The 24,648-nt window shown below is 52.9% G+C and overlaps 9 protein-coding genes and 1 non-coding gene across 12 annotated transcripts; 4 read left to right on the top strand and 6 right to left on the bottom strand.

Annotated features, from left to right (window-relative positions):
* The first annotated feature begins 137 nt into the window (after positions 1 to 137).
* On the top strand, positions 138 to 3,372 carry NCU07182 (40S ribosomal protein S24). Its single transcript, XM_952314.3, has 3 exons — positions 138 to 398; positions 992 to 1,239; positions 1,293 to 3,372. Exons 1-3 carry the CDS (start codon positions 316 to 318, stop codon positions 1,370 to 1,372), a joined length of 411 nt encoding a protein of 136 aa, XP_957407.1. The 5' UTR covers positions 138 to 315; the 3' UTR covers positions 1,373 to 3,372.
* On the bottom strand, positions 1,716 to 2,620 carry NCU07183 (hypothetical protein; the record flags this gene model as incomplete). Its single annotated transcript, XM_952315.1, has 2 exons — positions 1,716 to 1,840; positions 1,891 to 2,620. 2 exons carry the CDS (start codon positions 2,618 to 2,620, stop codon positions 1,716 to 1,718), a joined length of 855 nt encoding a protein of 284 aa, XP_957408.1.
* NCU07184 (hypothetical protein) lies at positions 2,728 to 4,444 on the bottom strand (the record flags this gene model as incomplete). The annotated part of the gene is made up of 3 exons (XM_952316.3): positions 4,005 to 4,444; positions 3,338 to 3,924; positions 2,728 to 2,845 (listed from the first exon to the last, which is right to left on the bottom strand). The coding sequence occupies exons 2-3, from the start codon at positions 3,835 to 3,837 to the stop codon at positions 2,728 to 2,730; spliced, it is 618 nt and encodes a 205-aa protein (XP_957409.3). The 5' UTR covers positions 3,838 to 3,924; positions 4,005 to 4,444.
* NCU07185 (hypothetical protein) lies at positions 4,192 to 5,528 on the top strand (the record flags this gene model as incomplete). Its single annotated transcript, XM_952317.2, has 3 exons — positions 4,192 to 4,245; positions 4,784 to 5,116; positions 5,355 to 5,528. 3 exons carry the CDS (start codon positions 4,192 to 4,194, stop codon positions 5,526 to 5,528), a joined length of 561 nt encoding a protein of 186 aa, XP_957410.2.
* Positions 5,529 to 6,211: 683 nt separating this feature from the next.
* Positions 6,212 to 7,813, top strand: NCU07186 (hypothetical protein; the record flags this gene model as incomplete). Its single annotated transcript, XM_952318.2, has 1 exon — positions 6,212 to 7,813. The coding sequence occupies exon 1, from the start codon at positions 6,452 to 6,454 to the stop codon at positions 7,811 to 7,813; it is 1,362 nt and encodes a 453-aa protein (XP_957411.2). The 5' UTR covers positions 6,212 to 6,451.
* Positions 7,814 to 8,795: 982 nt separating this feature from the next.
* NCU07187 lies at positions 8,796 to 14,487 on the bottom strand. Of its 3 annotated transcripts, none has more exons than XM_011396417.1 (3): positions 13,771 to 14,487; positions 10,507 to 13,687; positions 8,796 to 10,231 (listed from the first exon to the last, which is right to left on the bottom strand). In XM_011396417.1, exons 1-3 carry the CDS (start codon positions 14,031 to 14,033, stop codon positions 10,223 to 10,225), a joined length of 3,453 nt encoding a protein of 1,150 aa, XP_011394719.1. In that variant the 5' UTR covers positions 14,034 to 14,487; the 3' UTR covers positions 8,796 to 10,222. The 3 variants fall into 3 exon arrangements, with proteins under 3 accessions (XP_011394719.1, XP_011394717.1, XP_011394718.1); XM_011396415.1 differs by having other exon boundaries at positions 8,796 to 12,379; positions 12,460 to 13,687; XM_011396416.1 differs by having other exon boundaries at positions 8,796 to 13,687.
* Positions 14,488 to 14,862: 375 nt separating this feature from the next.
* rib-4 (riboflavin-4) lies at positions 14,863 to 16,821 on the bottom strand. Its single transcript, XM_952320.2, has 2 exons — positions 15,307 to 16,821; positions 14,863 to 15,214 (listed from the first exon to the last, which is right to left on the bottom strand). Exons 1-2 carry the CDS (start codon positions 16,489 to 16,491, stop codon positions 15,167 to 15,169), a joined length of 1,233 nt encoding a protein of 410 aa, XP_957413.1. The 5' UTR covers positions 16,492 to 16,821; the 3' UTR covers positions 14,863 to 15,166.
* A 366-nt stretch (positions 16,822 to 17,187) lies between these two features.
* On the bottom strand, positions 17,188 to 18,468 carry NCU17048 (hypothetical protein; the record flags this gene model as incomplete). Its single annotated transcript, XM_011396557.1, has 4 exons — positions 17,188 to 17,504; positions 17,558 to 17,622; positions 17,680 to 18,056; positions 18,115 to 18,468. 4 exons carry the CDS (start codon positions 18,466 to 18,468, stop codon positions 17,188 to 17,190), a joined length of 1,113 nt encoding a protein of 370 aa, XP_011394859.1.
* Positions 18,469 to 20,916: 2,448 nt separating this feature from the next.
* gh6-3 (glycosylhydrolase family 6-3) lies at positions 20,917 to 22,912 on the top strand. The gene is made up of 2 exons (XM_952322.2): positions 20,917 to 21,727; positions 21,810 to 22,912. Exons 1-2 carry the CDS (start codon positions 20,938 to 20,940, stop codon positions 22,277 to 22,279), a joined length of 1,260 nt encoding a protein of 419 aa, XP_957415.2. The 5' UTR covers positions 20,917 to 20,937; the 3' UTR covers positions 22,280 to 22,912.
* Positions 22,687 to 22,768, bottom strand: NCU15135. Its single transcript has one exon. It is a non-coding gene; the product is annotated as a tRNA-Ser (tRNA).
* Positions 22,913 to 24,648: the final 1,736 nt, after the last annotated feature.

The following is a 24,648-nucleotide window of genomic DNA, read 5'->3' as shown; positions in this document are numbered from 1 at the left end:
CCGTGAAGACTGCCTTGGCAACGTCTGTGCACTTTTGGGCGGGGCTGAGGTGAAGCACGAGCCACCCCGCACTCCCAAAGCAGAACAAGCGCCAAGATTTACGCCTCACATCCCAGGCCACATTCCCACACGATTAGGGCTTGCACCCAATTAAGCGGCACGAGAGTGGAATTTTCTCAGTGGCTCCACCGCAAGTTGTCGTGTGCCCCGTGCGCAGCGAAGTGCAAAAAACGACTTCAAAAAAAGCACAACCGCTCCTCCGTCCGCTGCTGCACTTCTCGGTCTTGATCGTCAACTCGCCCGCAAGACACCAAGATGGCTGACTCCGACTCCCCCGTCACCCTGCGCACTCGCAAGTTCATCCGCAACCCTCTGCTTGGCCGCAAGCAGATGGTCGTGTACGTTGCCCTCCTTCTGCCAATCTGACCAAGAGTCAACGCCGTGGCAGCAAGGCAGCAATGGACATGTTTGATCATGTCTACCTTCACCTTGTCTTTCACAGAGCATATCCGAGCAATACTTCCATCGAAGTCCCACCAAGCGAATGCGACAAACCTACCGACAGACCCCTCTTTCTCCCGAGATGCGCGATCGATCGAGTCAATCATGACCTCACATCCATCATCATCCACCATTTGTACCCTGCGAAATCAATAGCCTGATGCTCAAGAGGCCAGAAAGAGATGGGACACAGACACAAGGAGAACAAAAACACATTTGACCCTTGCTGAAAGACTTGCGGTTTCGCGGGGCATCATGATGCGGATTATGGTGATTGGGGGCAAAACAGACAAGAAAGACACCGCAACGACATCTCGTGTGGAGAGTGGGCGGTGGTTTGTCGCGTTTCGCTTCGGTGATCGTGATACAAATCTGAGGGAGGCGGAGAAGGAGACACATCAAGTCCAAAGCTGCTTTGCTATGCGCGGTTGTTGCTCCCTCAACAACTTAAGGACAGTCTTGCTTACTCCTGCTTTTTTAACCACTACAGGGATATCCTCCACCCCAACCGTCCTAACATCTCCAAGGACGAGCTCCGCGAGAAGCTGGCCACCCTCTACAAGGCCACCAAGGACCAGGTCAACGTCTTCGGTCTCCGCACCCAGTTCGGTGGTGGCAAGACCACTGGCTTCGCCCTCGTCTATGACTCCCCCGAGGCCATGAAGAAGTTCGAGCCCCACTACCGTCTTGTCCGTGTCGGCCTTGCCTCCAAGATCGAGAAGGCTTCCCGCCAGCAGCGTATGTTTTCAGTTACCCCCATACCTCCCAATCTATCACTAACATCCCCAAAGGCAAGCAGCGCAAGAACCGCCAAAAGACCCTCCGCGGCACTGCCAAGGTCAAGGGTGCCAAGCCCAAGAAGGAGAAATAAGCGTATCGCTCTCCTTAGTGCTTTGTCGTCCTTCTCTTCTATCTCACCGGGTGTTTGCGAGGCTGTGCATTCTCTTTTACAGTGCATCTGGGGCTTCCTCCGGCAGTCGATCTGCCGCCTGCAAACCTAGTCAGCATTTGGGATCCATTTGGAGGCGTGACGGTCGGGCTTTCAGGGATTCTGGCGACATAGCATACAATTCAGGGGTGTTTTGCGTGGCACAAAAACAAGATGATCAACAAATGGGTGTCTGTGATGTGTGATATGATGTTTTGTTCCAAGATCTTGGCTTGTTTTGACGTTGGCTTGGACGAGTGTCCTGCTTTTTCATCACTCCTGCCTCTTACATCTCTACCTTCCCACTCCAGACTATCTTATCCGAACTCAAGACTTGTTCCAATTCCAGCAAGGCAGTCCCCCCTTTCTTAACCTTCACCTCGCTTTCACTCCTCATCTGAGTCACTAGACCTAATATCCACGACCACAAGACCCTTAAAAGAGATGGGCATTCCCCTTACCATCTTCAACCCCTTCATTTCCTTCCCCTTCCATCACCACCGCCGACTCAGGCTCCTTCTGCGGGCTCTTCCTGGTGCTCGTGCTGGGGACATCGGGGATGAGGCTGGGGGTAAGTTTATACGTGTCTGTGTCTATCCCAGTCTGCGCATGTGACTTGATTGACAACCTAGCGGACAAGTCTTCTCCCTCGGGTGTGACATCCGCAGTGCCAGCTGTACGGAGCATGGTAATCATTGTGGTCTCAGAGCCTTGACCTGGCTCTCGCTCTGCGTCTTGGATCAATTCTGATTCAGGCACACCCACCCTCGCACCCACCGGAACCGTGACAGGCACCGAGTGAGCCAAAACAGGCGAACTAGGTGCCTCCGGAACCAAGGGTTCATCTTCATTCACTAAACGTGCTGGCGAGTTAGGACGAGTTGGACCGACGCCCACGGGGGAGGTACTTCGCGTTGCGTCTGCCGAGTTTGGGACAGGGTCCGGGCGGGGGGAGTAGATGGATGGAGTGGGCTCCAACTGTGAAGCTGTGGGTTTCGCAGGTAGTGGTTGAGGTGGGCTTGACAGAGTTGGGGATGGCGATGGCGCGGATGATCTATGGAAACCTGGACTGGAAGTGGCGGGTTCCGTGTTTTCATCGTCGGTCTGGATGGAGGTGTTGATTTGGAGTCGAGGAACGATTGGAGGTGAGGAGGGTGGTGGTGAAGCTGCCCTTGAGGAAGTGGAAGTCATCTTGGAGGTGTGGAAAGCCAGTCAACTATGGCCTAGTGGATCTGTTGTGTTGATTTCGTTTCAGACACCGGTTTGCTTGTTAAGAAGATGGCCATGCTACTTGGAATTTACGAGAAGGCTTGAGAAGGGGGCACATTTATGGGGAAATGGTTATTCTCCTGGATCTGAATCACGAAGGCATTCGCGTTGTTCTCCTTCGCACGACATGACACCTCGTCAAGCGTCCTGGCTCAATGACACATTCATGTTGCTTTTGGTCATCTGAGGGAATCACACGGACCGCGGACGAGATTGAAGGCAGGGCTAGAGGCCGTTAGACTGGTGTAGTTCATGTCCACTACGTCAAGCAAAACAGGTTACGTTCAGAAAGGAGGAGGCCCGGATGTTTTAGTTCACCTCATCCTCATCACTGAACGCCCTGAACAGGATCTTGAAGCAGACGCTTGGATTTTCATGCTACGATGCCTTTTGGTTTCTTTCCTAGCCTCCAGTTACGTATCTCCTACCCTCATCTACCATTCGGTCTCCCTAAATGCTAGATTCGGCCCGTTCCATCCATTTTCCCTCGTCTACTCCGTCCTCAACCCACCCGGTGCACCAACGGCCTACTATAGTAAAACGATTCTTCATCGTGACCCCGGTGGGCTTCGATCGGGCGGCGAAGGCGTCGCCGGTTGCCCAGGAAATACACTCCTAGTTGCATGTACACATACATACTGCAAGTGTCTCTGGTCATGGCCGTCTCTTGATTCAACATTATATGGGATGGGCTGCTGCTGCTGCTGCTGCTGCTGCTGCTGCTGGTGGTGGTGCTGCTGCCGGTCGAGTCGATCCTCTTGACCCTTCTCCTCTATTTGCTCCTCCTCCCCCTCCTCTTGCCTGTTTATCACATCCCCGGCATTGTCGCCGGTCAAATCGAGATGAATAATAAACGACCGAGGACATTCGGCCGCGTTTCCGGAGTAGATCATAACATAATCATTATCACCGTGGTCGGACAATGGGTGGCCGTTGATGAGGCTTCCGGAGAGCTTGAGGGTTGCGGGGATGGATGAGAGGTTGAGGGCATTGAGGATCTTGATGGACAATGAAGGGGTGGAAGGGGTAGGAGTGGCAGCGCCGGAAGTAATGGGGACGTCGGGGACGGACGAGCTTGCGTTGCTAGGCTGGGAGCTATTCATCACTTCCGGTTGCAAGTCGGCGCTGGAAGAGGACATTTTGGATGCGGAAAAAGCGAGTATATTGGTATTTTAGGTAATAACATTATAGCTAATATTGCACTAAACATATTCCTGGGTGATAAGCTTATAGACGTCAGGTACATTGTTTGGTAAAGAAAGGATCGGGAAAGGAGCAATAGCGAGGGGAGGGTGCTCTAATGTACCTAGAGCCAGAGGCATCCTCCCCGGGGGAAAAAAGTGAAGGGATTCCCGTCACTTCTCCTTCAATGAACATGACATCCCATCAAAGCGGTGTTGTCGATGACACTTGGTTCCGTTGGTGGTTGGCGAGCGAAAGAGGTAGACAAACTGGCCTGTAAACTGCCGTGATGGAGATTGAAGAAAAACACAATGACAGCCGGGTATGTGTTCAACATCATGGCGCACATTTGGGCGTTGTCAAAGGTGAGGCCAGTGGGAGGACATGTGTTGTTCGGTGGGCACAATCACGTTGGAGAGGAGAAGAACAATAACGGAAAGAAGGACAGCAGTTCGAGGACAACGGAAAATCATTGTTCTGATCGGTAAGTTCACCTCTCCTCTCTGCCAAAAGGTGGTTGAGAAAGAAAGTACGATTCATCATGATATGCATGACAAGTTCATATTCAATCAGGAATGGAAGGAAGCTACCAAGCGGATTGTTGCCCTTATCAACAGCCTTATCTCCGCGCACAAGAACCTTGATGGCCAATTTTGTCAACTTCTCTTCTCGACGTCGCCAACCCATGACAACCTCCTAGTCCTGTTCTCCAAAGCACGCCCGTTACCCTGAGCCAGCTCTATTCAATGCGCGCCACCTCGAGTCCCCATGATCGCTTTATCTAGGGCCGACAAGCCATCCGAGCGAAATCCCACCCATGTCAAATTCATCCTTCAGCCTCCTTGATTATTTATCTTCATTCGAGTGAAGCCACTAGAAGTTACTTCTCGAAAAAAAACCCAGGTGAATCGAGCGGCGATCTGTCACTACTGGAAGTGGATGGTGAAATCCGCCGGGACGTACACGACCTCGCAATCATCCTCGCGCTCCGAGTCTTCACAGCCGGGTAGGCGGCTTTGGCTTGGGAAGAGTAGGAATCGGAGCGCTTGGTACAGTGGGAACTGGTTCGCCGTCCTCGGTGCGACAAGGAGGTTTAGGCCCGGGAAGAGTCGGGATCGGAGCGCTGGGGACCGTAGGAATAGGTCCACCGACCTCGCAGCGAGCAGGCGGCTTCGGCTTGGGGAGCGTAGGAATGGGAGCGCTGGGGACGGTAGGGATGGGCTCCCCGAAGGTGGTGTGGGTGATCATTTCGATTGTCTTTTGTGGATGTTCGTGGTGTGGTTTCAGGTGGTTTCTGTGGACCGTGGTTGTGTTCAAGTTGTGCTTGGACTGAAAGGTGTTGGTGTTTGGTTTTGGTGATGAAAAGTCGCGGAAAATTTTTATGCTTCTCGCTCACAGGAGGTTGCTCTCTAACCTCGGCAAGAAGTTATAGGGATATCATTCAATCTTGGCTGGAGCTGACAATCTGACGCAGCGTCGCCGTTTGATGAGGCCACTTCTGGTGTTGTTAATCGGTATGCCAACTTCTCATGAACGAAATTGGAAGAGGTGGGAACACGAAGACGGCGCCAACATGAGAGCGAGGGCCAAGCAGAGACTGGGAAGCGAGCTAGATGAAGCCGGGCAGACTTGGGTGAAGAATGAGTGAATCTCAAGTTCAGAAACAACATAATGGGAAACAGCCGACAGATATAACGAACATCCAAGGAAGGATCGATATCCGCGTACAACATTTCGCCATCGGAAGCAACGAAGGGGTCCTTATCGGCGACGTACAATTCTCCGAAATAATACCTCAATGTCATACATGCGAAACATCAACGTCCAGTCAATCTCCGGCCTCTGTCCGCTTGCAGGGGCACTTCCTGATTCTGCATGTTGCACTTCAGCGATTCATGTCGGCGTTATCTTTGACATGGCGATTTGCACAGGATTTGAACATCGAAACGCGTCACCAACGGCAACAGAAGGAGAAAGATGATCGCGACAGGAAGAATTGTTCAACTTCCTTGATCCTGGCCTCTTTTGGTTCGAGACATGACCGTCATACACTTGGGCTATCGAGTCCACGCCCACACCCGGATACAACGAGTGTCTGGGCACGGTTTGGCTTCAGACCCGATAGATACTGACACGGGAGTTGCCTTTGTTGGGGTAGTGCTGAGGGAGCAGGTAGCACGAAATTGGAAATCATGATCCTTTGAATCATGTTGGACAAGGGTGCCTCCCTGCAAAAGAGGGAGAAGCTGTCGTTGATGAGCGTGCTTGATGCAAGGTACGTGATGCTTGGGCAGTGACCTACTGCTCAATGGCTCAGCTTTGCGTTGGTCCCGTCCTTCTTCTGAACCTTTCAGCTTCAAACGCTTTTGTGTCAGTTTGGACACTTACCGGACAAACACTTGACGCCTATGAGAATGCCACCAACGTCTGATCGACACCAAGTGGGAGCCGCATCTGGTTGAGCCCGGGCACCTTGATGGGCAGAGGTAGTGCTTTCCTGGAGCAAGGCATGCCATTCCCATGGCCAAAAGGTATCATGAAGAAGACACACTTTGATAAAGTGCTATAAGAATGGCTCCTATCCTTTCTTCCAGCCACGAAGCCAATCGTTCAACGCTGGCATTTTTTAGTTCCCATTTCTCAAACGCAGCGCAACTACAATCACCACACTTCACAATGTCCTCCGAGTCCTTTTCAGAGACTCGATCACAACCTCCGTCACCACCTTCACCAGCCTCACCACCATTACCGCCGTCAATCCCCCTGCCACGCTCACCATCTATACCCTCGACACCTAGCACTGGACGTCCTCAAGTTTCCACAGCCCCGGCCTCCTGTCCCTCCACTTCCCAGCCCACTTCGGCCCCCACTTCCCACACCTCTTCCGCCGAAAGCTCCTTATTTGACTTGTCCGTATTCTTTTCACTCGACCCACGGCCAGTAACAACCCGTGATCCCAGCCCAGGCATGACTTCTCCGAGTCTACCCAGCTCAGAGGCAGACCCTCAGTCAATCCCTCAGTCCATGGCCAGCTCCCAAGCCAGCGAAAACTTCACCGCTTCTAGAGGTACCTGGACTGTCTCAACGGAAGAATATCCTCGACCGACGGGGAATCTCCAACCAAACTCGCAAACCAGCTCCGAAGAAGGCTTCATCTATTTCACCGGGACCATACCCCTGAGCCCTCCTATTCCATTATCCCGGTGCCCGGGCGGTACCCCTCAGATTAACACCCAAGCTGCTTCCCCAGACGCTTCAAATCTTCAACCCAGCATTTGTCCATGCCTTACACCTATCCTCCAAGTCAGATTGCCCGGCTCTTGGGCTTCCTCTCGCAGTACTTCTCTCCTTTCGTCTCCGTTGTCCAGCTCTCAGCCAAATGCCCAACCCCATACCGCAACGAGCTCCAACCCCCACCCCAGTCCTATTCTCCACGTAACCATCATGCCGGGCTCTTGGGTTTCCTTACCCAACTCTCCTATTCCTTCTCTTCTCAGCTCGCCTGTTCTTGAAGCAACTACTTCTAGTGATCCCGTTACTCCAATTACATGCACCTCCACCACTTCCACCACCCTCACCAACCTAATGACTCCCATCGCTCCCGCGGCTCCCACCACTTCCACCACCCCAATCCGCAACGACACAGACAGCACATCAGACATCACGATCGCCATCGCAGGCCTCAACATCTGCAACCCCACTACACACAACACCGAGCCAAGTATCGACACCGACAGCAACACCAACACCAACAAATGCACTAACCCAAGTGGCGGTACCGATGAAAGTCCTAGCAGCAAGAACACCGCAGACGGACCCAACGCCGCTTTGGCAACTTTGACTACCTCTACAATGTGCAGCTCGTGTGAAGGTGGTCTCCCTTCTCCTGCTAATAGTACGGGTAGTTTTGAGCTGGGTTGTGTTCAGCAGTGAGGTACCTGATAGGAAGGATGGAAGGATGGATGGATGGATGGATGGGATTCGATGGGGATCAGAATGAGAATTGGGCTTGGAATGGTTAGTAGTTCGAAGGGGGGAATGGTGTACCTTACCTCTAGGTGCAGGTAGGTGAGTATGAGCAGGGAAAGCGTAGGAGGGAATGGTAGGTAGGTAGAGGTAGGTACCAGGTAAGCGGGTAGTTAGGCGGGTAGAAGTATGGAAAGAATACCTGCTAAGTAGGTAGGTAGGTATGATACCCAGGGATAAACAAGGTAGTTGCACAGGGCACCTAGGTAGAAATGAAGCAGATATCTACTTCTAGTGACAATGACGAGGGTTATTTTACCAGTTCCACAGGATATGGTGCATTTACATGTTTTAGCAGATTTGGTCGAGGAGTGTCCAGCTTTGACTCATAACGAAACACTGGAGAACAAGTCATTGTACCATTACTTCCTGACTTCCTGACTTGTTGGTTTTCAAAAGTCTCCGAACCTAAAACGGTGCCATCAAGTACCTCGAGAACTAGACATAGTGCCTTGTGAACCAGTTTGATCCCCCACCAAATCAACGAAACAAGGGCTATGGTACCTCTACCTAGGAATACGCAAAGGACGAAGAGACCTCTAGCAAACGCGGACCCCATTGACAGATCGATAAGCTCTCATATCCCTCAGCTTGTTCATTCTGTCTTTCTCCAATATTTGTCTATGCTGGTAAATAAAGTAGTGAAATTTCCGTGCTGTTTCATGATGTTTGTAGGCGACTGGCGAGTACTACGCTAGGTAGGTAGTTGTAAGCAGACAAACAGATATTTACGAACCCCATGATCCACGACTTCTCGCTCCGACTCCCATTCCCCATGTATCAGGTCTATCAGTCTGTCAGTCTGTCAGTCTGTCAGTCTGTCAGTCTGTCAGTCTGTCAGTCTACCGGATCAGAAGTAGCTCAACTGGTGTTGGAGCCAAAAATATCATGGGGTAATATGTGGATAAGGTGCCCCTAAAAAGCAAGATAATTCATAGCTGTATCAAACATGCAACTTCTAATAATCCTTTGCCCACCGCTATGGTCAACCTGCCCAGCCAGTACAGGCACTAAGCCCTGCCTTCATCTTTGTCCCATGATTCCTATGCCATGTTCAACTTCGACTGTCCTACTTTTCTTGCCTCGTACTCCTCCATAATGCACTGCAAAACCGGCTTCTCTCGCAAGAATTGAAAAAGAGAAACAGGCTTCCCTGTCGTTCCACTGACCCCTTTCTCTCCAATCATCTTCTCACCCTTCTCCTCCTTTACCTCCTCCTTTACCTTCGTAAAAAGCGGTCTGTTCAATTCTCCCAAATTCTACTTGGAAGAAGAAGCCGAACCTCTGTTCTTCCTCAATGAACCCGTGATAATACTCGGCTGACTCCTCCTCGGACTCTGCACCTGCGTAGAACTCAACCTCGTGCTACCAAACAGCTTCCTCCTTGGTGTCACAAATGACGCCGACGCTCCAGGGGCCGTCGATGGCGGCGCTCTGTTTTGACTCTGACTAGTAGCTGGACTACTTTCATGGTAAGTCTCATCCACATCGTCATCAGCATAGTCCTCATTCAGCTCAGGCTCAGGGCTGCTGGTCAGATCACAAAGGTCAACGACTTGAGACCCATCAGGGATGACGAAGGAACCGCTGAACCGAGTTTTTCTTGTTGATTTGGTAGTTGCAGTGACGGTTTGGTTCAGCTTGGAAGGGGTGGAGGTCGTCCGACGAAAAGGCAACTTCCGAGGTGAAGGACGCTCGATGGGCGTTTTGGCTAGTTTCTGGGCGAGCTCGGACAATTGGCGACGCTTCTCTACTTTGAGTTGGGTGTCGTCCATTGTGGTGGACTCCTGGGAGGACTCTTCTTCGTCCAGTCGCTTCATGGCCTGCTCGTAGTCTAGGTTGACAGCGTCCAACGATTTGCGAGTCTTGCTGGTGGTAGGGATGGGATCTCTAGGGGTCGACTTGGGCGGCTGACTGGCTTTGCGTTGACTGGATTTGGTGGTGGTTTGGCTCAGAGAGGGGAAGGAATCGTTGCTAGAAGCTGAAAGGTCGGAGAGCGCGGGGCTAGCAGGTTCTTCGGATAGTGATGCTTGCTTCTGAGGTCTAGGTGTAGTCTGTTGTGATTCCTCCTCCTGATCGCCCTCGTCATGGTCCTCCTCGCTATCATTCTCCTCGTTATCCTCCTCGTGATTGGAACCTGGCATTGAGACATCTTCCTCATAATCGCGACCCGGCATCGGAACGTCATCTTCTTCTTCAGGCTCAGACTGGTCGAGGATCTGGTTGTTTCCCAAATCGATGCTAAACTCTGGGTCTGGCTGCCTTCCGCTACGAACGCTATCTGCGTCGGAAGGGATAACCTCAAGCCTAGCATAGCTAACATAGCTACCCCGATTGTCAGCTACCTGTTCCAGTCCATCAGAGAATCCGTTAAGTGTAAGACGTTGGGATTCAAGGTAGGCGGAGGAACGGGAGGGAGGTCTTTGATCCTGGGATTCAGGCTCCTGGGATGGGTGATCCAAGACGTCTGGCAGCTCATCACCCAGGACGGAGCTGCGCGGAGGGGTGTTGTGACCTTCGGACGGGGGTGCGCTAAGACCATGCTGGGGAGATGACGGCAATTCGGGTGCTTGTTCACGCTGTGGCGAGGGATTGCTTACGTTTAGAAGTTCGTCGCGAGACACAGAGGCATCCGCTTCCGGGCGTGAGCCGGTACTGATAAGGCTGATTTCCGAGCGGAGATGATCATCAATGGAGACATTGCCAGGGGACGTCACCTGCGCAGCTTGAGGTTCGTAGGAGCTTCCGTGGTCCGTAGCAGGGATGAGACTTTCTTGAACGATTTGCGACTCGGGCTCCGAAGGTGCCTTATGATCGAGAGTACGCGAGCTGGCCTTACTGGCCCCATCCTCATTCACCGGCGAGATATGTTGGGTCTCCGGCACCAATACTTCATCCTCTGACTGACGCAAGACCCGTGGCTCCATCATGTCAGCAAAGTTGATGGTCCGGTACCCCTTTTCGGCATCCTCATCGGCGTCATCCTCGTCCTCTGGAACCTCAAACTTGTCATAGACGCGGTTGCCCTCATCATCATAGACCTTTTCGTTGACGTCCAGGTTCCTATCCCGCTTGGCAAGGAGAATTCGCAAATCGTTCTGGTCCCAGACTTCCTCAACGGTTCCCGTCATGTTCATAACTTGAGGTTGCCAGTTGGTAGCCTTGGAGAGCAGGAATTGCTTCCACGTGATGATCATGCCAGCCTTGGCCTGTCCTGGCTGGAGCAAAGGCAGGGTGGTCAAATCGCTGGGAAGAGGAGGCAAGTCTTCCTCTTCGTCCCCGTGCTGCTCGTCATTGTGCTCCTCTTCTTCATCGTACTCTTCCTCATCTTGTTCTTCTTCGGGGTGGTCTTGAGCCGCATAAGCATCGGGGTCCTCCTCGTCGTAGTTCAGGACAACATTCTCCTCAGCGTCCGACACTTTTCTCTTCTTGGTACCCGGTTCCTCCTCCTCGTACCCCCCCTGGTTCTGTTGCTTCCGCTTTGAGGGTCCTCCACGGCCATTACCCCAGTAGTTTTGCTGCTGAGGGTCCCAGCGTTGATAGAATGGGAAAGGTGGTTCGCTGAGCTCGACGCCTTCCTCGGTGCACTCAACGGCAGTATAGTTGATCTTTTGGCGCCAAGCATCAGGATCTACTTCGGTTACGGCAACTTCGGCGTCTTTTTTGGCATCCTCCACACGGTGGTTGACTAATGGCTTGACACCCTTCATCAAGCTAGCGCGAATCTGTTCTTCATCCTCTTGAGACTTGGGGTTCTTGAGACCAAGAGATCCAAACAGCATACGGCGGCCAGCGTCCACGTCGAGCTTCGTCTTCCGCTTAGCCGGGGCAGAGGTTGTGTCGTCCTCCGCAGAGGGCCCAGGCTTTTCGGTCTCGGGAACGGGAGCTGCAGGCTTTTCTACTTCAGCTGGTTTGCCGAGATACTCAAGATGGCCGAGTGACTGGAGCAAGGCCATCCTCTTGGCCTCCAGATCAGCCGGTGTCGACGTCCCTGTGTCTTGACCGGACGTAGAGCCAAGAATAGAAGTATCTCTGGACGCGGTCTTTCTTATCCTAGCAGAAAGCCTCCGCCGTGCGTTCCGGGCCCTTGTTTTGCTCTTGCCTTGGCCTGGAGGCACAGGGCTTTGGTTTTGTTGGTCGTTGGATGCATTTGAAGTATCCAGAGTGGCCGTATCAAGGGTAGCTGACTGTTCGCTGTTGGACTGGAGTACAGCTTTGGTAATTTTTGCATGTTTAGAACTTGAAGTAACTGGTTCTTCATCCGAGTCGTCATCACTGCTGTCACTGGAATCGGACTCTGAATCGCTGCTAATATCATTATCGGAATTTGCGTTGGCATTGTGGCGTGAAGAGCTATCGGAATCACTGCTGTTGCTATCATCACTGCTTGAATCGTCCTCCTCATCTTCGGAGTCGCTCTCGCTGCTGGATGTGTCCTCCTCTGAGCTGCTGTCGTCGTCGCTACTACTGTCGCTGTCGCTCTCGTCAGAACTTGAGGATTCGTCATTGGGCTGGGGGCTCTTGGGGGCGACCATCTCCGCGGGGGGCTTTACTTTGGTGGTGTAGACCTCGGGGCCACTTTCGCTGTCACTGGCAGCGGATCCTTTGTCAGAAACTTCCCTGAGATCTTCTTCGTCCAACACCTCTTCAGCGTCATCGGAAAGGGAGACAGCATCCGAGTCATTGGAAGAGTCAGAGCCCTCTTCGGATAAGTCCTCGTCGTCCTCGTCGTCCTCGTCGAGGTCGAAGTCTGACCCCTCCTCATCTGAGTCGAGGGGAATTTCGTTCTCGTCGGACGGAGCAGCGACTTTAGAGGGCTGGACGGTGCCCTCATCGTCCTCCTCCTCATCAAACCTTTTGTGGACAGGAAGCCTCACATCCTGACCCGACATACGAAGGGCTTCGACCATGTGACGAGAAGCCGAACCATCGAGAATAGAGCCAGCAGGGAAGCCATGCTCATCGTAATGCTTGACCAAGGAGGCGACGGATTCGGCATCACTCTTTTCGGACGCTTCAGCCTCCAGTTCGTCCTCAATCGCACCTTCAGGTCCACGGACTTGGAGACGTCTCTTATAGGCTAGCATCTGTTGCAGGGTCATGTGGGGACGGTTCCTGCGTCGAAGCTTCCAATAAACCTTGTTCTCGTTGCTATCGTGCTGAAGGAGGAGCTTCTCGCAGACGCCGACCGAGACTCTGGGGAAAGCAGCGCGAAGAGCAGCGATCCTATCAATGTCTGAGAGGTCGATAGACTTTTGGGACTTGGTAGGGCTAATGTCGGTGGGTTGCTCAACGTTGTCCTCGACTGGGGTCTCTTCTCTTGACTCTGTCTCCTGAAGACCCTCGAGTTCATCGGCAAGTTCGTCTGAGTTGATTTCGTAGTCGTCCTCTTCGTCTTGGCCCTCGTCTTCCTCCTCATCGTCACCGTATTGCTCTTGATCGACAAAGTCATCGTCTTCTTCCTCGTCCTCGTCCTCGTTGGCATCCAAGCCAGCATTGTTGAAGCGGACTTGACGAGTGCTCTCCCGGTCCTCGGAACCTTCGCCATGGCGGGTGAGGAAGAGGGGTTCTGCTTGTTCATCATCATCACGCTCGATGGTATCGTATTCGATTCTTCTCCGCTTGAGAGGGGGGATGTCGACCGGGGGTCTGTCTCTCGGAGACCTGAGTCGGGGACGGCCAAAGGGAACGCCGTCAATCAGGTGTCTGCCATCGTTGGAGATTTGATCACGGCCGGACAGCAGACGGCGCTTTCGGTCACCGGTGACGAGGGGTCGAACACTGCGGGGTTGGAAGTCAGCAGGTGAAGTACAGGGAAAGGTTGAATGACTGGGTAGGTGAGAAGAGGTTGAAATTCCACTCACAAGACTTCTTCCTCGTCCTTGAGGACGTTGGCCACCTGCTGGAAATGCAAGCATTCAAAGGCATAACCGTCCTTGTTACGGAGCTCGACCACGTAATCTTCAAGGCCCCATTCGTGGCTCTCGAGGGGGATGATGTCGTTGATTTGGTCGACGAGGTCGGCAATGGTTGGGTCGTTCTCCAGAGGGACGTGGTGGATGATTCTGACCTCGGGGAGGGAATGACGGCGGACGACGAGGCGCAGACGAAGGCTGTTGTCCTTCATGTTGCCGTCGATGTGTGGTGTTTGTGGATTAGGTGTAAAATTGAATGGTAGGTATGATATCGAAGATGAACTGAATGGTTGGCTATGTGATGTTGGTCGTCTTGTTCGGGATCTGTTCCGGTGGACAGCAGTAGCACTGTGGTGATGGGAATTTTGCAATCGTGGTGGTGCCTGGTGATCTGAGTCCGAGATGACGAAAAGAACGCGTAAAGTGGAAATATTCAGTTTGGTTGTTTGCGTGGAAGAAAAGCACTGCAGAGGAGAAGCAAACCGTGTTCCGTTCTGTTTCGTAAGATTTCACTTCAGTTTGCTTTTCGCTCCTTCCACGCTGCCCGGTGGAGGATTCAAGTTCAGTTGGATTCTCTCGGCTCTTTTCTTCAGGGCATTTTGTGGTGTGTGGTGGTGGCAGTCGCGACGGGCGTTATTCTGCAGCTTCAGCTTCCACTTCCACTTCTACTTCCATCCGCTCGCTGCCTTTCTGCAGAACAAACACTGATTCAATCCCGCGCCAGAAGGGGAGCACCATGCAAGCCTTATCGGTGGAACCCAGCGTTGATGCCAAGAAGCTTGATTCCATGCTTCCTATTGGATGAAACATCGCAGGGCGTGTGGGGCCAGCACTTTATTGCATCTTCCACTACTGTACAAGTATCTTCCGACACTCCAAACTGAAAGGCGAAAGGCCCTTACAATACAGTACATAGTGTACAGGTACTTACCAAAGTTGTAGCTGAGCGTCTCTTCAGAGGTCCGATGTAGGAGAGGAAATTATAGAAGGACTCGAGCACGTGAAAAGGCGTCATGAGCTACTGTGACCTCCAAGAGGTACCCCGCGAAAGACTTCAGTTGTGTGTTCGGGCATAGCAACAAGATGAGGGAACTTGAGCATTGGATACTGGTAGGATCAGTCCAGAACTCGCGAGATGGTAATCCACGGTGTGACCATGACGGTCTGTAAAAGATCCAAACAAAATCTAATTACCTAAGAAAAAGAAGGAACCCCCCCTGAAACGCCTCGATTTTTGTGCCGCCAGAGAGACATGCCCGGTATACACGAGATTATATGCAGAATAAATGTCGCCATGTAACAAGAACTGTCTAATGTGTTTTTCTTCGTGTTCGTGTCAAATGTATCACTGAGGGAGCGCTCCCATATCCAACATGTGTCCCATCTTTTCAATCTGTTGTCATTCGCGTTAGCACATAGTTGTCACCACCTGCAGCAGCAGCAGCAGCAGCAGTATCACCAACAGGGTCAGCGTCACAAACGTACCTTGGTCTTCAAATACCCCTCCACCTCGGGCGCCCTGAACCCTCCCTTGCCCTTCCAACTCAACGGCACCATGGCCACCCGTTCCGTCACCACAATCTCCCGATTCGGGCCCTCCACCGCCCTGATCTTGTCCGGGTTGTTCGTCAACAGTCTGATCTCCTTTTGTCCCAGGTCCCGCAACATGGCAGTCGCCAGACCATAGCTCCTCGCATCGGCAGGGTGGCGCAACAGCAAATTGGCCTCGACGGTATCCGACCCCAGATCTTGCAAGTTGTAGGCCTTCAACTTTTCGCCCAACCCAATACCTCGGCCTTCTTGGCGCAAATAGATAATGATTCCACCAGCGGTATTGGAAGGCAACGACATCAAACGCGCCGCCTCGTCAAGCTGCTCGCCACAGTCACAGCGCGCAGACCAGACGGTTTCGCCCGTGTAGCACTCCGAGTGTATCCTGACCAATGGCACCTGTTTCTTCTCCTCCGCCTTCTCTTCCTGCTCTTCCTTCTTGGTCTCTCCAACACCCGGTTCCCGACTCGTCGTCCTACCGGGATACAACCGGCCCGTATAAGCACCCCTTACCAACCTGTCCATCTCCGTCTCGCCCTCCCGCACTCTGTCCAAGCTTTCACTCCGAATGTTGTTCCCAAACACAATGGCCAGGTGCTCCTTGTTGTCCACGTCGTTGGTGTACAAGTGCAGGAACATCTCGGCCCCGTTGGTGGTCGGGATGCGCGCCCGCACTATGCACTCCACGTGCGGCAGAGATTCGAGGAGCTTGGGCTTCTTGGTACCGCATCCTCCCGTGGGAATGGAGCTGTCGACGGGGATGCCGCGCGGCTCGGAGAGCGAGAGGGAGGTTATGGAGGTGGAGGGGGTTGCTGTGCCGGGGGTCTGGGGAGGCGTGAAGGAGGGCGAGAGGAGGGAGGGCGGTGGTGGTTGGGAGAGGGGGGTCGAGGGCACCGACGAGTGTGTCGAGAGGTTGTCGCTGGTGTCGAGGGTGATGGCGGGCGCTGTGGTCGGTTGTGCCGAGGTAGAAGAGAGGTCTACGGATTCGACGTCGCCATTGTCTCGAGACTGCTCGCTGGTGTTCTCTGATCTCTTGGGAGAGTAGAAGGAGGGTAATTGGCTTGTTGTCGCATTGTCGGCTTGCGACGATTGCGCATCTGATGTTGGTGCCGGGCACATGTTTGGTCTGAAGTGTTCGGAAGTGTTGAGCCGGAGGGGCAAACGGGGTTCGGCGTTGGTGGGATGGAAGTTGTTCGGTCGTGTTTAGGTCTGGAACATCAATTCAACTCTACCTAGAGACAACGAGCGAGAAGCAATTCGACAAGTCGGCGGTGTCGTAAAAGAGACTCGCGGAGAGAGAGAAAGAAGGAGAGAAAGTTCCCGAGTCGGTCTTGTCCAACTGACAGAACTAACAACACAGAGTTCGGATGCGCTGGGTCAGATTGCGGATTACTGTACATATGATTCGTACAGGGAACACGGCGAATTAAGCCAAGGGTCCGAGTCCGTCTCACACATTCAGCAATTGGGGAATCATTAGTCATGGACCCGGCTGCGGGGATTCTTCGCTGACACTTCGCTGACTTTCTGCCGCCCAAAAGGGACCAAAATGGAGAAAGGTCTCTGAGACAATTGGCCGTGCTTTGCGGGGTTGATGCCTGCCACGGCACCTTTTCCGGCAAGCCAAGGGGCCACGGGGGCCTGCCGGAGACAGATCGGGGGTGGGTCTGTGCGCCATCATCCACCTGTATTCCAGGTTGCTCACTGTCTCGTGAATTCCCCTCGAATTTCCATCGGCTTTTCCAGAATGACAATGACAATTATTTTCCACCCCAACACCATGATATCGTTAGCATTCTGGTTACTGAGCAAGCGCTATACAAAACACGTCTGATGATCATTCACAGACGCCAGAAGCTCTCCCGTCGAGCTCTGCATTTCTCTTTCCCTCCTCGCCGCCATCTCAATTTCCTCCAATTGCAACCCCATCACTCCATGGACTTCCCCTTGCTGCTGAGTCCGTTGTTGGGAGCCTGGATACACCTTCGAAATCTGGTCACCTTCTGAGATATAACTGCTGAAGCATGGCGGGGCAAGTTTGGCCAGGAGAGGACGCAGCGGAGGAATGGACACACAGATGATGCCCAGTGAGCACTCGATGATGGTCCAGTTGAGGGGAGACACGAGGTAGTCTGCCTCGATGGTCAGTATTAATCTTCCACGCGGGGCTGGCTTTGAAACTCACAAGTCACGTCAATACCCTTGACATCACCCAACGACACGATTCGGATGATGCTAGAGGCAAAGGCACTGGACAGTCAGCAACATGTCTTTCAAGACCATGACCACGAAGACGCAGACACTCACATAAAGCCAACCCCAAACAACACACAAATCATCAACCTCTGCCTCAACGGAATGCTCAGACTCCAAAAATACGGCAACGGCGCCGCAACTAGCACAAAGTCAATGGCCACATTGACCCCGGCATTCGCATACAAAAAGTCCACAAAGGGAATACACTTGCTACCAGCAATGGTATAATCCCACGCCGCCTTCACCGGTGTACACTGAAAGATGGTCGCCAAAACGGCGCAAACCCCCATGGCCGTCACCACAACAGCCGTGCCGTACAAGATCCACCTCAAGACTTGTCCGGAAAAGATCCTCAAGTACGACGTCAGGATGGACAGCTTGGTAAAGGCGCCAGCTGCCGCATAGAAAACGTGGGCGACGTACATATGCTTTGATCCCGTCAGCCTCATCATCGCCCCAATTCAAGCCCCGGGCACAAAAGCTCACCTTTACGCACCGCCTCAACATATCCAACATGTTCTCCACCGGCATTGGCAAGTTCCAGATATGTTCCCCCAGTCCATATCGTGTGGCTGCGAGGGCCATGGACGCCGAGACCAGCGTGAACAGCCCGGCCAGGATGATGAAAAAGTCATCGACAAACAAACGGCGGGTGATGTACGCACGGCAGACGATGCGGAGAGAGACAACCACACCCACAAGCACGATCAAAACCAGGTTGACCTGCCATATCGTCGGCTTTTGCGTGGAGTTGTCGCTGAGGTCGTAGCCGGCCAATATATCAGGACTGAACGATGGTCTTTGTGCTTGGCGGGGGAATAGCGGGTTTAGGGGTGGCATTGGTGTTAAAGGTGCACGGGACTGGGTAAGGTCAACTTGTGAGGATCATACTGCAACTGGTATGCCCTTCCCGAAGACGAGATCACAAGGCGATATGGGATGAAGATGTAAGGCGGATTTATGATTTCACGATTCCAGACTTCCATCCTCGAGTCGCGACACGATATACACCCCCACACATCGGACGAGCCGCCTCAGAGCTATTAAGTCTTTAGCCGCAACTGGCGGCCATGTGCGTGAAATCGTGGCGCTGCTTTCCGTTTCCGCTCCGCTACACCTCCACTGCCTGCAAGCGCTTATGACTTTGTGGCTCACGGTACGGTGAAAACGAGGGAGCAAGACATGCATTGACACTTGCTCAACGCCCGTCGTGAAACCCCATTCAAGATCCCAGTATCATGGCAGAAAGATGGTGAAAAGAGACATCCCAGAGATCTGGAAGGCTGGAGAGTTGGCAGCCATGTAGTGACGCCATGGGTACCTATCTATGTCACCAAAAGATGGAAGATTTGCGCGAAGCCGGGAGTGACTCGAATGGGAGTGTTTTCAGCTGCGATTACCCGCGGCTGGGTCTCAAGTTGAGGCCCGTATTTCATCCATCGGAATACGCAGAATCGGGTCAATTGTGCAATTTTGGCACGCACAATCTGATTTCCTCTCTACCTCTACGCGGTAGGCTACTGTAGCAGGCTCCAAACAAAACCCTTGGCCTTGGGAAACGGGTAGCCGCATGAGTTATACGGGACCAATGCAGACATCTGGGTGATCATTGGCAACCATTGTTCACTTGAGCGAGACGATTTTCCCAGCAGTCCGGCATCGATTGCAATACCCCAACTGATCCAGTTTCCTGGGTTAAGTAGATCGGCTTCAAATGCGCGATCCTCCCGCCGATACAAAGCTTCTCGACCGCAAATGAAGAACGGGAAAAAAGCAAATCGTCTCGGAGAAGAGAATACGGAATCGGGAGTGTTGCCAGCCTGTCGCGTGCTGTTGACGAGCTCGACCAATCGGACATCTGATTCTGGTGGCCTTCCCCAGCGGTTTAGCCTGGCACACGACCCGTCTCGGCAGCGTGTCTGTCAGCGCTGAACTGAAAGACCATGCTAGCCATTTACGTCTTTCTCATAACTCAGCCACCACGGACAGACAGCCCTCCAATATCTTGCCAGGCCTCGACATTCAGGCATGACTTTGACAAATTATGCCAGCTGTGGCAGTTGTGGCAACAGCCGTGGCTCAACCAACCGCTGCCGGTGCTCGGTATATGAAGCGACGTCGTTCCATATCGTCAGGACATGGATGGACGATAAAGCTCGAGTAGGCTTGACCAAACATGACCAAAAGAGTACCATCTCCGTGGTCGGCGCTTGTTTCCTCCGTACATGGCAAGCTGAAAGGCAAGTCAATGGTGCCGCGGAGAAATAAAAAAAACAAGGCAGAAAAAGCAATGATCGCGATAACAAGACGCATGGCACAACACAACACAACACGAGAGGCCTTTGGATATGTTACCACTGACAACATGACTGGAGATGTGATTGAAAATGGGGCAACTCTGCGATAGACAAGTGGAATACAGGTCCCTGGATGGGTGATGTACAAGTGTTCAACAGGACGAGCGCGATTTGGGCTGCGTCAAAGAGTGTGCGATGCGCCATTCGGTGTGGTCTTTGAGTGTTACCACGACCATGAGAGGTTGCTGCTATACGTGCGCATGTTTCTTGACATGAGAGGCATGGGATGTGGTGTCACTCATTGCACATAGGGGTCCAGTCTACCGGCTAGGTATGTTGTCCGGCCCGGCAGTTTCGCCGAGTGGCAGCCGGGAAACCTCCGTAAACCGTTGATCTTCACACAAGCGCACGAATCATCACGGCTTGAGTTCCTTCCGGAGCGGGCTGCCGCCTGCGATTTACACCCATGACACTATCCTCACCTCCATCGCTTATGCACGCGCCTCATTTCCTCGAGATCGCGCAAGCCATTACATACAAAGATCTGTCAAATATCCCCAGACCGACAGTCAAGGTGACATTACCACCGTTTTTGAATCTGGGGATTAATCGGCACCTGACCCGGTTCCTTGTTTCTGGAACTTCTTTATTCGGCCAAGGAACCTGTGAGTCCCGTAGCGTAACATCGCGGAGGTGTTGGCTCCGGATTATCGGCACACCTGCCGACGGTCAAGGCCTTGGCCCACTTACCCCGGCATCATCCTCCAATTTCCCCATGGCTCTCGCACTTATCTACGTCTAGCCATTTCTGGTAAGTCTCGGGACCTGGGCCGAGCAAGTTGAAACAGCCAGAGCATGAACAAATTAGTGCCAGGAAGGTGATGATGGACAAGCCGACGGATCTATTGTTTCCAGGTCCGTCTGGGCGTTTCCGAAGTACGGGGTTGTCGCCCGGCATGCGATGACCTCAAATCTCAACAATCAAGATGAGGAGAAATAAGGGGCTGTCCTGATGGTTGACGACCAGCTATATAAGACCTGTCGTCCATCAGTCCTCATCATCACCGACCATCACTTCTCCAACCATCTTCCCCATATCATATACTCATCCCAAGTCACAATGCGCGCCCTCTCCCTCCTCGCCGCCCTCTCGGCCGCCGGCGCCACCGTCACCGCTTCCCCCGTTGGCCCTGCTCATGCCCCACGGGCCCTCTCCGACTCCAACCCCTTTGTCGGCAAGAAGCTCTTCGCCAACCCCAAATGGGCCTCTAAGCTCGAAGACACATACAAGGCCTTTACTTCCAGGGGCGACTCGGAAAACGCAGCCGTAGTCCGCAAGGTCCAAAAGATCGGTTCCTTCGTCTGGGTGTCCTCGCGCTCGGGGCTCTCCGAGATCGACGAAGCCATCCAAGCCGCTCGTGCGGAGCAGAGCCGGACGGGACAGAAGCAGATTGTCGGGTTGGTGATGTACAACATACCTGATCGTGACTGCTCTGCGGGCGAGTCGGCGGGCGAGCTGAGCACCAAGAACGATGGACTGAGAATCTACAAGGAGCAGTTTGTCAAGCCGTATGCGGCCAAGCTGGCGGCGGCCAAGGACTTGCAGTTTGCTGTGGTGGTGGAGCCGGACTCGTTGGGCAATTCGGTCACCAACTCTGCCGTCGAGTTTTGCAAGCAGGCCATTCCTACCTATCGGGAAGGTATCGCTTTTGCCATCAAGAGCTTGCAGTTGGATAACGTGGCGGTGTATTTGGATGCTGCGAATGGTGGATGGTTGGGCTGGGGCGATAGTTTGCCCAAGGGTATGTCCTTTCTTTCCTTCATCTCCATTTCTCTCCTTTCCCTACTACCATCACCAGAATACTAACACATCTCCAAAAACAGCCGCCGACGAAATCGCCACCATCCTCTCCATGGCCTCCCCCGCCAAAGTCCGCGGTTTCTCCACCAACGTCTCCAACTACAACCCCTACCTCGCCACCAAGCGCGACTCCTTCACCTCGGGCTCCCCGTCCTACGACGAATCGCACTACGCCTCCTCCCTCGCGCCCTACCTTCAACAACACGGGCTCCCTGCGCACTTCATCATCGACCAGGGCCGTGTGGCTTATCCGGGCGCCAGGAAGGACTGGGGTGACTGGTGCAACGTCAACCCGGCTGGGTTTGGCCATATCCCCACGACGGACCAGAGCGTGCTGCAGAACTCGAATGTCGATGCGATTGTGTGGATCAAGCCCGGTGGTGAGAGTGATGGACAGTGTGGATTGAAGGGGGCGCCGATTGCGGGAGCGTGGTTTGGTGGGTATGCGGAGATGTTGACGGGGAATGCGGATGCGAGTGTCAAGAACAGTTAAAGGGGATGAGATGATGAGATGATGAGGGACGGATGATGTCGATTATGGGCTGGAGGTGGTGATCTGATCTTTTGTACATATGCCAGGGGGCTTTTCTCTTCGTTTGATCATACTTACCTACTTGAATTATATACTTACACAAAGCATAACTTGTGTGTTCTCTCCGGTCAGCTTGAGCATATCCGCGTGCATTGTGATAGAACTTTGAGGCGGAAACTGAAACGAAGGGAAGCCGGAAGGGGAACGGGAAAATGGGAAAAAGGAGAGAAGCTCGCACGGACCACATCTCATCCTGATGTTCGAGGGAAGGAACAATCAACTGCACCTGCCAAACCCAACATCAACACCAGAACTTCAGAAAGCACACAAGGAAGGAAGGAAGTAAAAGATGCCAAAAAAAATATAGTCGACGTGGGCCTGATTCGAACAGACGCTCCCTAGGGAACCAGATTTCAAGTCTGGCGCGTTAGACCACTCCGCCACCACGTCTTTTCCGTTGAAGTCGTGTCTAGGTGGTACGGTTATAGGTGACCAAGGGATAGATGACCACGTGTCTCACGCTAGTAGTCAGTACAGTACATGTGGATGTAGGTATCTCGTATCTTCTGTGCGACCTAGCGTTGTTCCGTAAGCGATACGTTTGTGTGTCCGGTTTGGTTGTTCAAAGGTACCTAGGTGGCTTGGGTTCGTTGATCTCGTCATTATAGGATATTGCTGAATGCAATGTGGTTTTTGTGTGGTAGAGGTACCTTTAGATATTTCAGTCGAACTTCTCCACCACGACTTACACGATACCTATGAGTAGCCCCTTTCACGGACGGCAAAATCTTTACGTCTGTATCGATGTAACTGTAAGTAAAGAATGGTAGCTACAAAAGGAAGATTACCGTCGGCAGGAAGAGATGAGGCTCAACAACACTACGCAGTGGAAGTTCAAACAAGCTTCATGGATCCATCCAAGGGTGATACCACTGTGTATCATTCATAAGAAGCGACCGTTACGCCCGCCTGAGCGAACGACCGTTTGATGCCCCTGGCAGCCTGGTATCTCGCCATGTCATCGACATAGACGACGAATCCACGGGAGCTAGCTGGCTATCGTACCGACTCCCTGGGAGAGAGAGAGAGGATCAAGGGAGGCATGTTTGACAGGCTTCAGGACTACATACCAGGCCGCCTCGGAGACGACCCGCGCTTGCGCTTGCGCCTGTGCTGTGCCTCCGCCTGCGGCTGTTGGATCAAGCAGTCCACGGTATGTAATTCACGATCATTTGCCGCGATGGCGCTTAATTACATCGTGTCGTGCTCCCCATGTTCGTTCTCGAGCCAAGTCCAGGGGCCTCGACAGTTGACACCCCAGCCGGCGGCCCAGCCATCACCGCTCATGTGATGAACTTGATCATGCAATCTTGAAGTCAGTCCTCTTGCCAGTCGAGCCCTGCAGCCAGAATGCGAAGCTGTACGGAAGAAACGCAACGTAAGTGTGTTCAATAAACACGGGACACTGTGACGGCTTCCGTGAGAGGGGTATAGGCACGAATCAGAGGCCTCATCACAGTGTGTTAGTGGTGATGCGGGTCAGGGGTGGTGTGTGATGAGCCAATGGTGGTAGAGAGTGAGGATTGGGCGTTGCAGCCACTGTGAAGAGTGGAAGTGCCAAGGGTGCTTAACTGCAGAAAAGACAGTATGGGTGAGGGGAGTTCGCGCTGTATATCGCGGTGGGGATATCGAAGCGAAATGCTCGAGATGGCTTCAAGCTTTTGTTGTCGTTTGTTGGAGATGTTGAGATGTCATGAAGGTGGTGGTTTGTTGATGATGAAGTCAACAATTACCGGAGAATCGTTGATAAATCAATGGCCAGGTCGGCAGGCGTATGGATTGCTAACCGGCAGGCAACAGAGCAGGCTGCCGGCTGCGTGAGGTGCGTTGAGCTTGGACGCCGCGGCAGCTTGGAACTTCCCTCTCTCCAGCTGTATCTCCTCTTGGCAACATTCGTCCATCATCTTTTTCTGTCCTTCACCTGTTACCCCGAAGCATCAGTTCCACTTTTGTGTTCATCGTACAAATTACACGCTCGTCTATCATCGCAACAGCCGACTGTCCCATCGTGAAGTTAGTCGAAAGTTGCGCCGAACACAACAGCTGTTCAGTGCTCCGCCGTAGGGCGACTCTGGCGAAGTCGCGATGAGGAAGAACTCCAAAGTGGGTATCGCGGTATCTCACTGTCTATTGGTTATCCAGCATGGCATCGCGGCTGGACAACCAACCACAACCCTCCATTAACCACCCACCCAAGCCGTCGGGTTTGTCCACCATCCAATTGCCTGTCTGTTCTGCCAGTGTCGCTGACTCTCGCTTGCTCCAAAGTC

Source organism: Neurospora crassa, linkage group V (assembly GCF_000182925.2).
Source record: "Neurospora crassa OR74A linkage group V, whole genome shotgun sequence".
In the NCBI taxonomy this organism is placed as follows: domain Eukaryota; kingdom Fungi; phylum Ascomycota; class Sordariomycetes; order Sordariales; family Sordariaceae; genus Neurospora; species Neurospora crassa.
Note: the sequence above shows the minus strand (reverse complement) of the source record. Positions and strands in the feature narration are given on the sequence as shown.

What these genes read in the sequence shown, in the direction of transcription:
- gh6-3 (XM_952322.2), top strand. Translation starts at nt 20,938, where the DNA reads ATGGTTGACGACCAGCTATATAAGACCTGTCGTCCATCAGTCCTCATC. An exon ending in GGGCGATAGTTTGCCCAAGG is followed by an intron (nt 21,728 to 21,809) that starts GTATGTCCTTTC and finishes CTCCAAAAACAG; the next exon opens with CCGCCGACGAAATCGCCACC.
- rib-4 (XM_952320.2), bottom strand. Translation starts at nt 16,491, where the DNA reads ATGTGCCCGGCACCAACATCAGATGCGCAATCGTCGCAAGCCGACAAT. An exon ending in AGGGGTATTTGAAGACCAAG is followed by an intron (nt 15,215 to 15,306) that starts GTACGTTTGTGA and finishes GAATGACAACAG; the next exon opens with ATTGAAAAGATGGGACACAT.
- NCU07182 (XM_952314.3), top strand. Translation starts at nt 316, where the DNA reads ATGGCTGACTCCGACTCCCCCGTCACCCTGCGCACTCGCAAGTTCATC. An exon ending in GGCCGCAAGCAGATGGTCGT is followed by an intron (nt 399 to 991) that starts GTACGTTGCCCT and finishes TAACCACTACAG; the next exon opens with GGATATCCTCCACCCCAACC. An exon ending in GAAGGCTTCCCGCCAGCAGC is followed by an intron (nt 1,240 to 1,292) that starts GTATGTTTTCAG and finishes ACATCCCCAAAG; the next exon opens with GCAAGCAGCGCAAGAACCGC.
- NCU07187 (XM_011396416.1), bottom strand. Translation starts at nt 14,033, where the DNA reads ATGAAGGACAACAGCCTTCGTCTGCGCCTCGTCGTCCGCCGTCATTCC. An exon ending in AAGGACGAGGAAGAAGTCTT is followed by an intron (nt 13,688 to 13,770) that starts GTGAGTGGAATT and finishes CCAACCCCGCAG; the next exon opens with TGTTCGACCCCTCGTCACCG.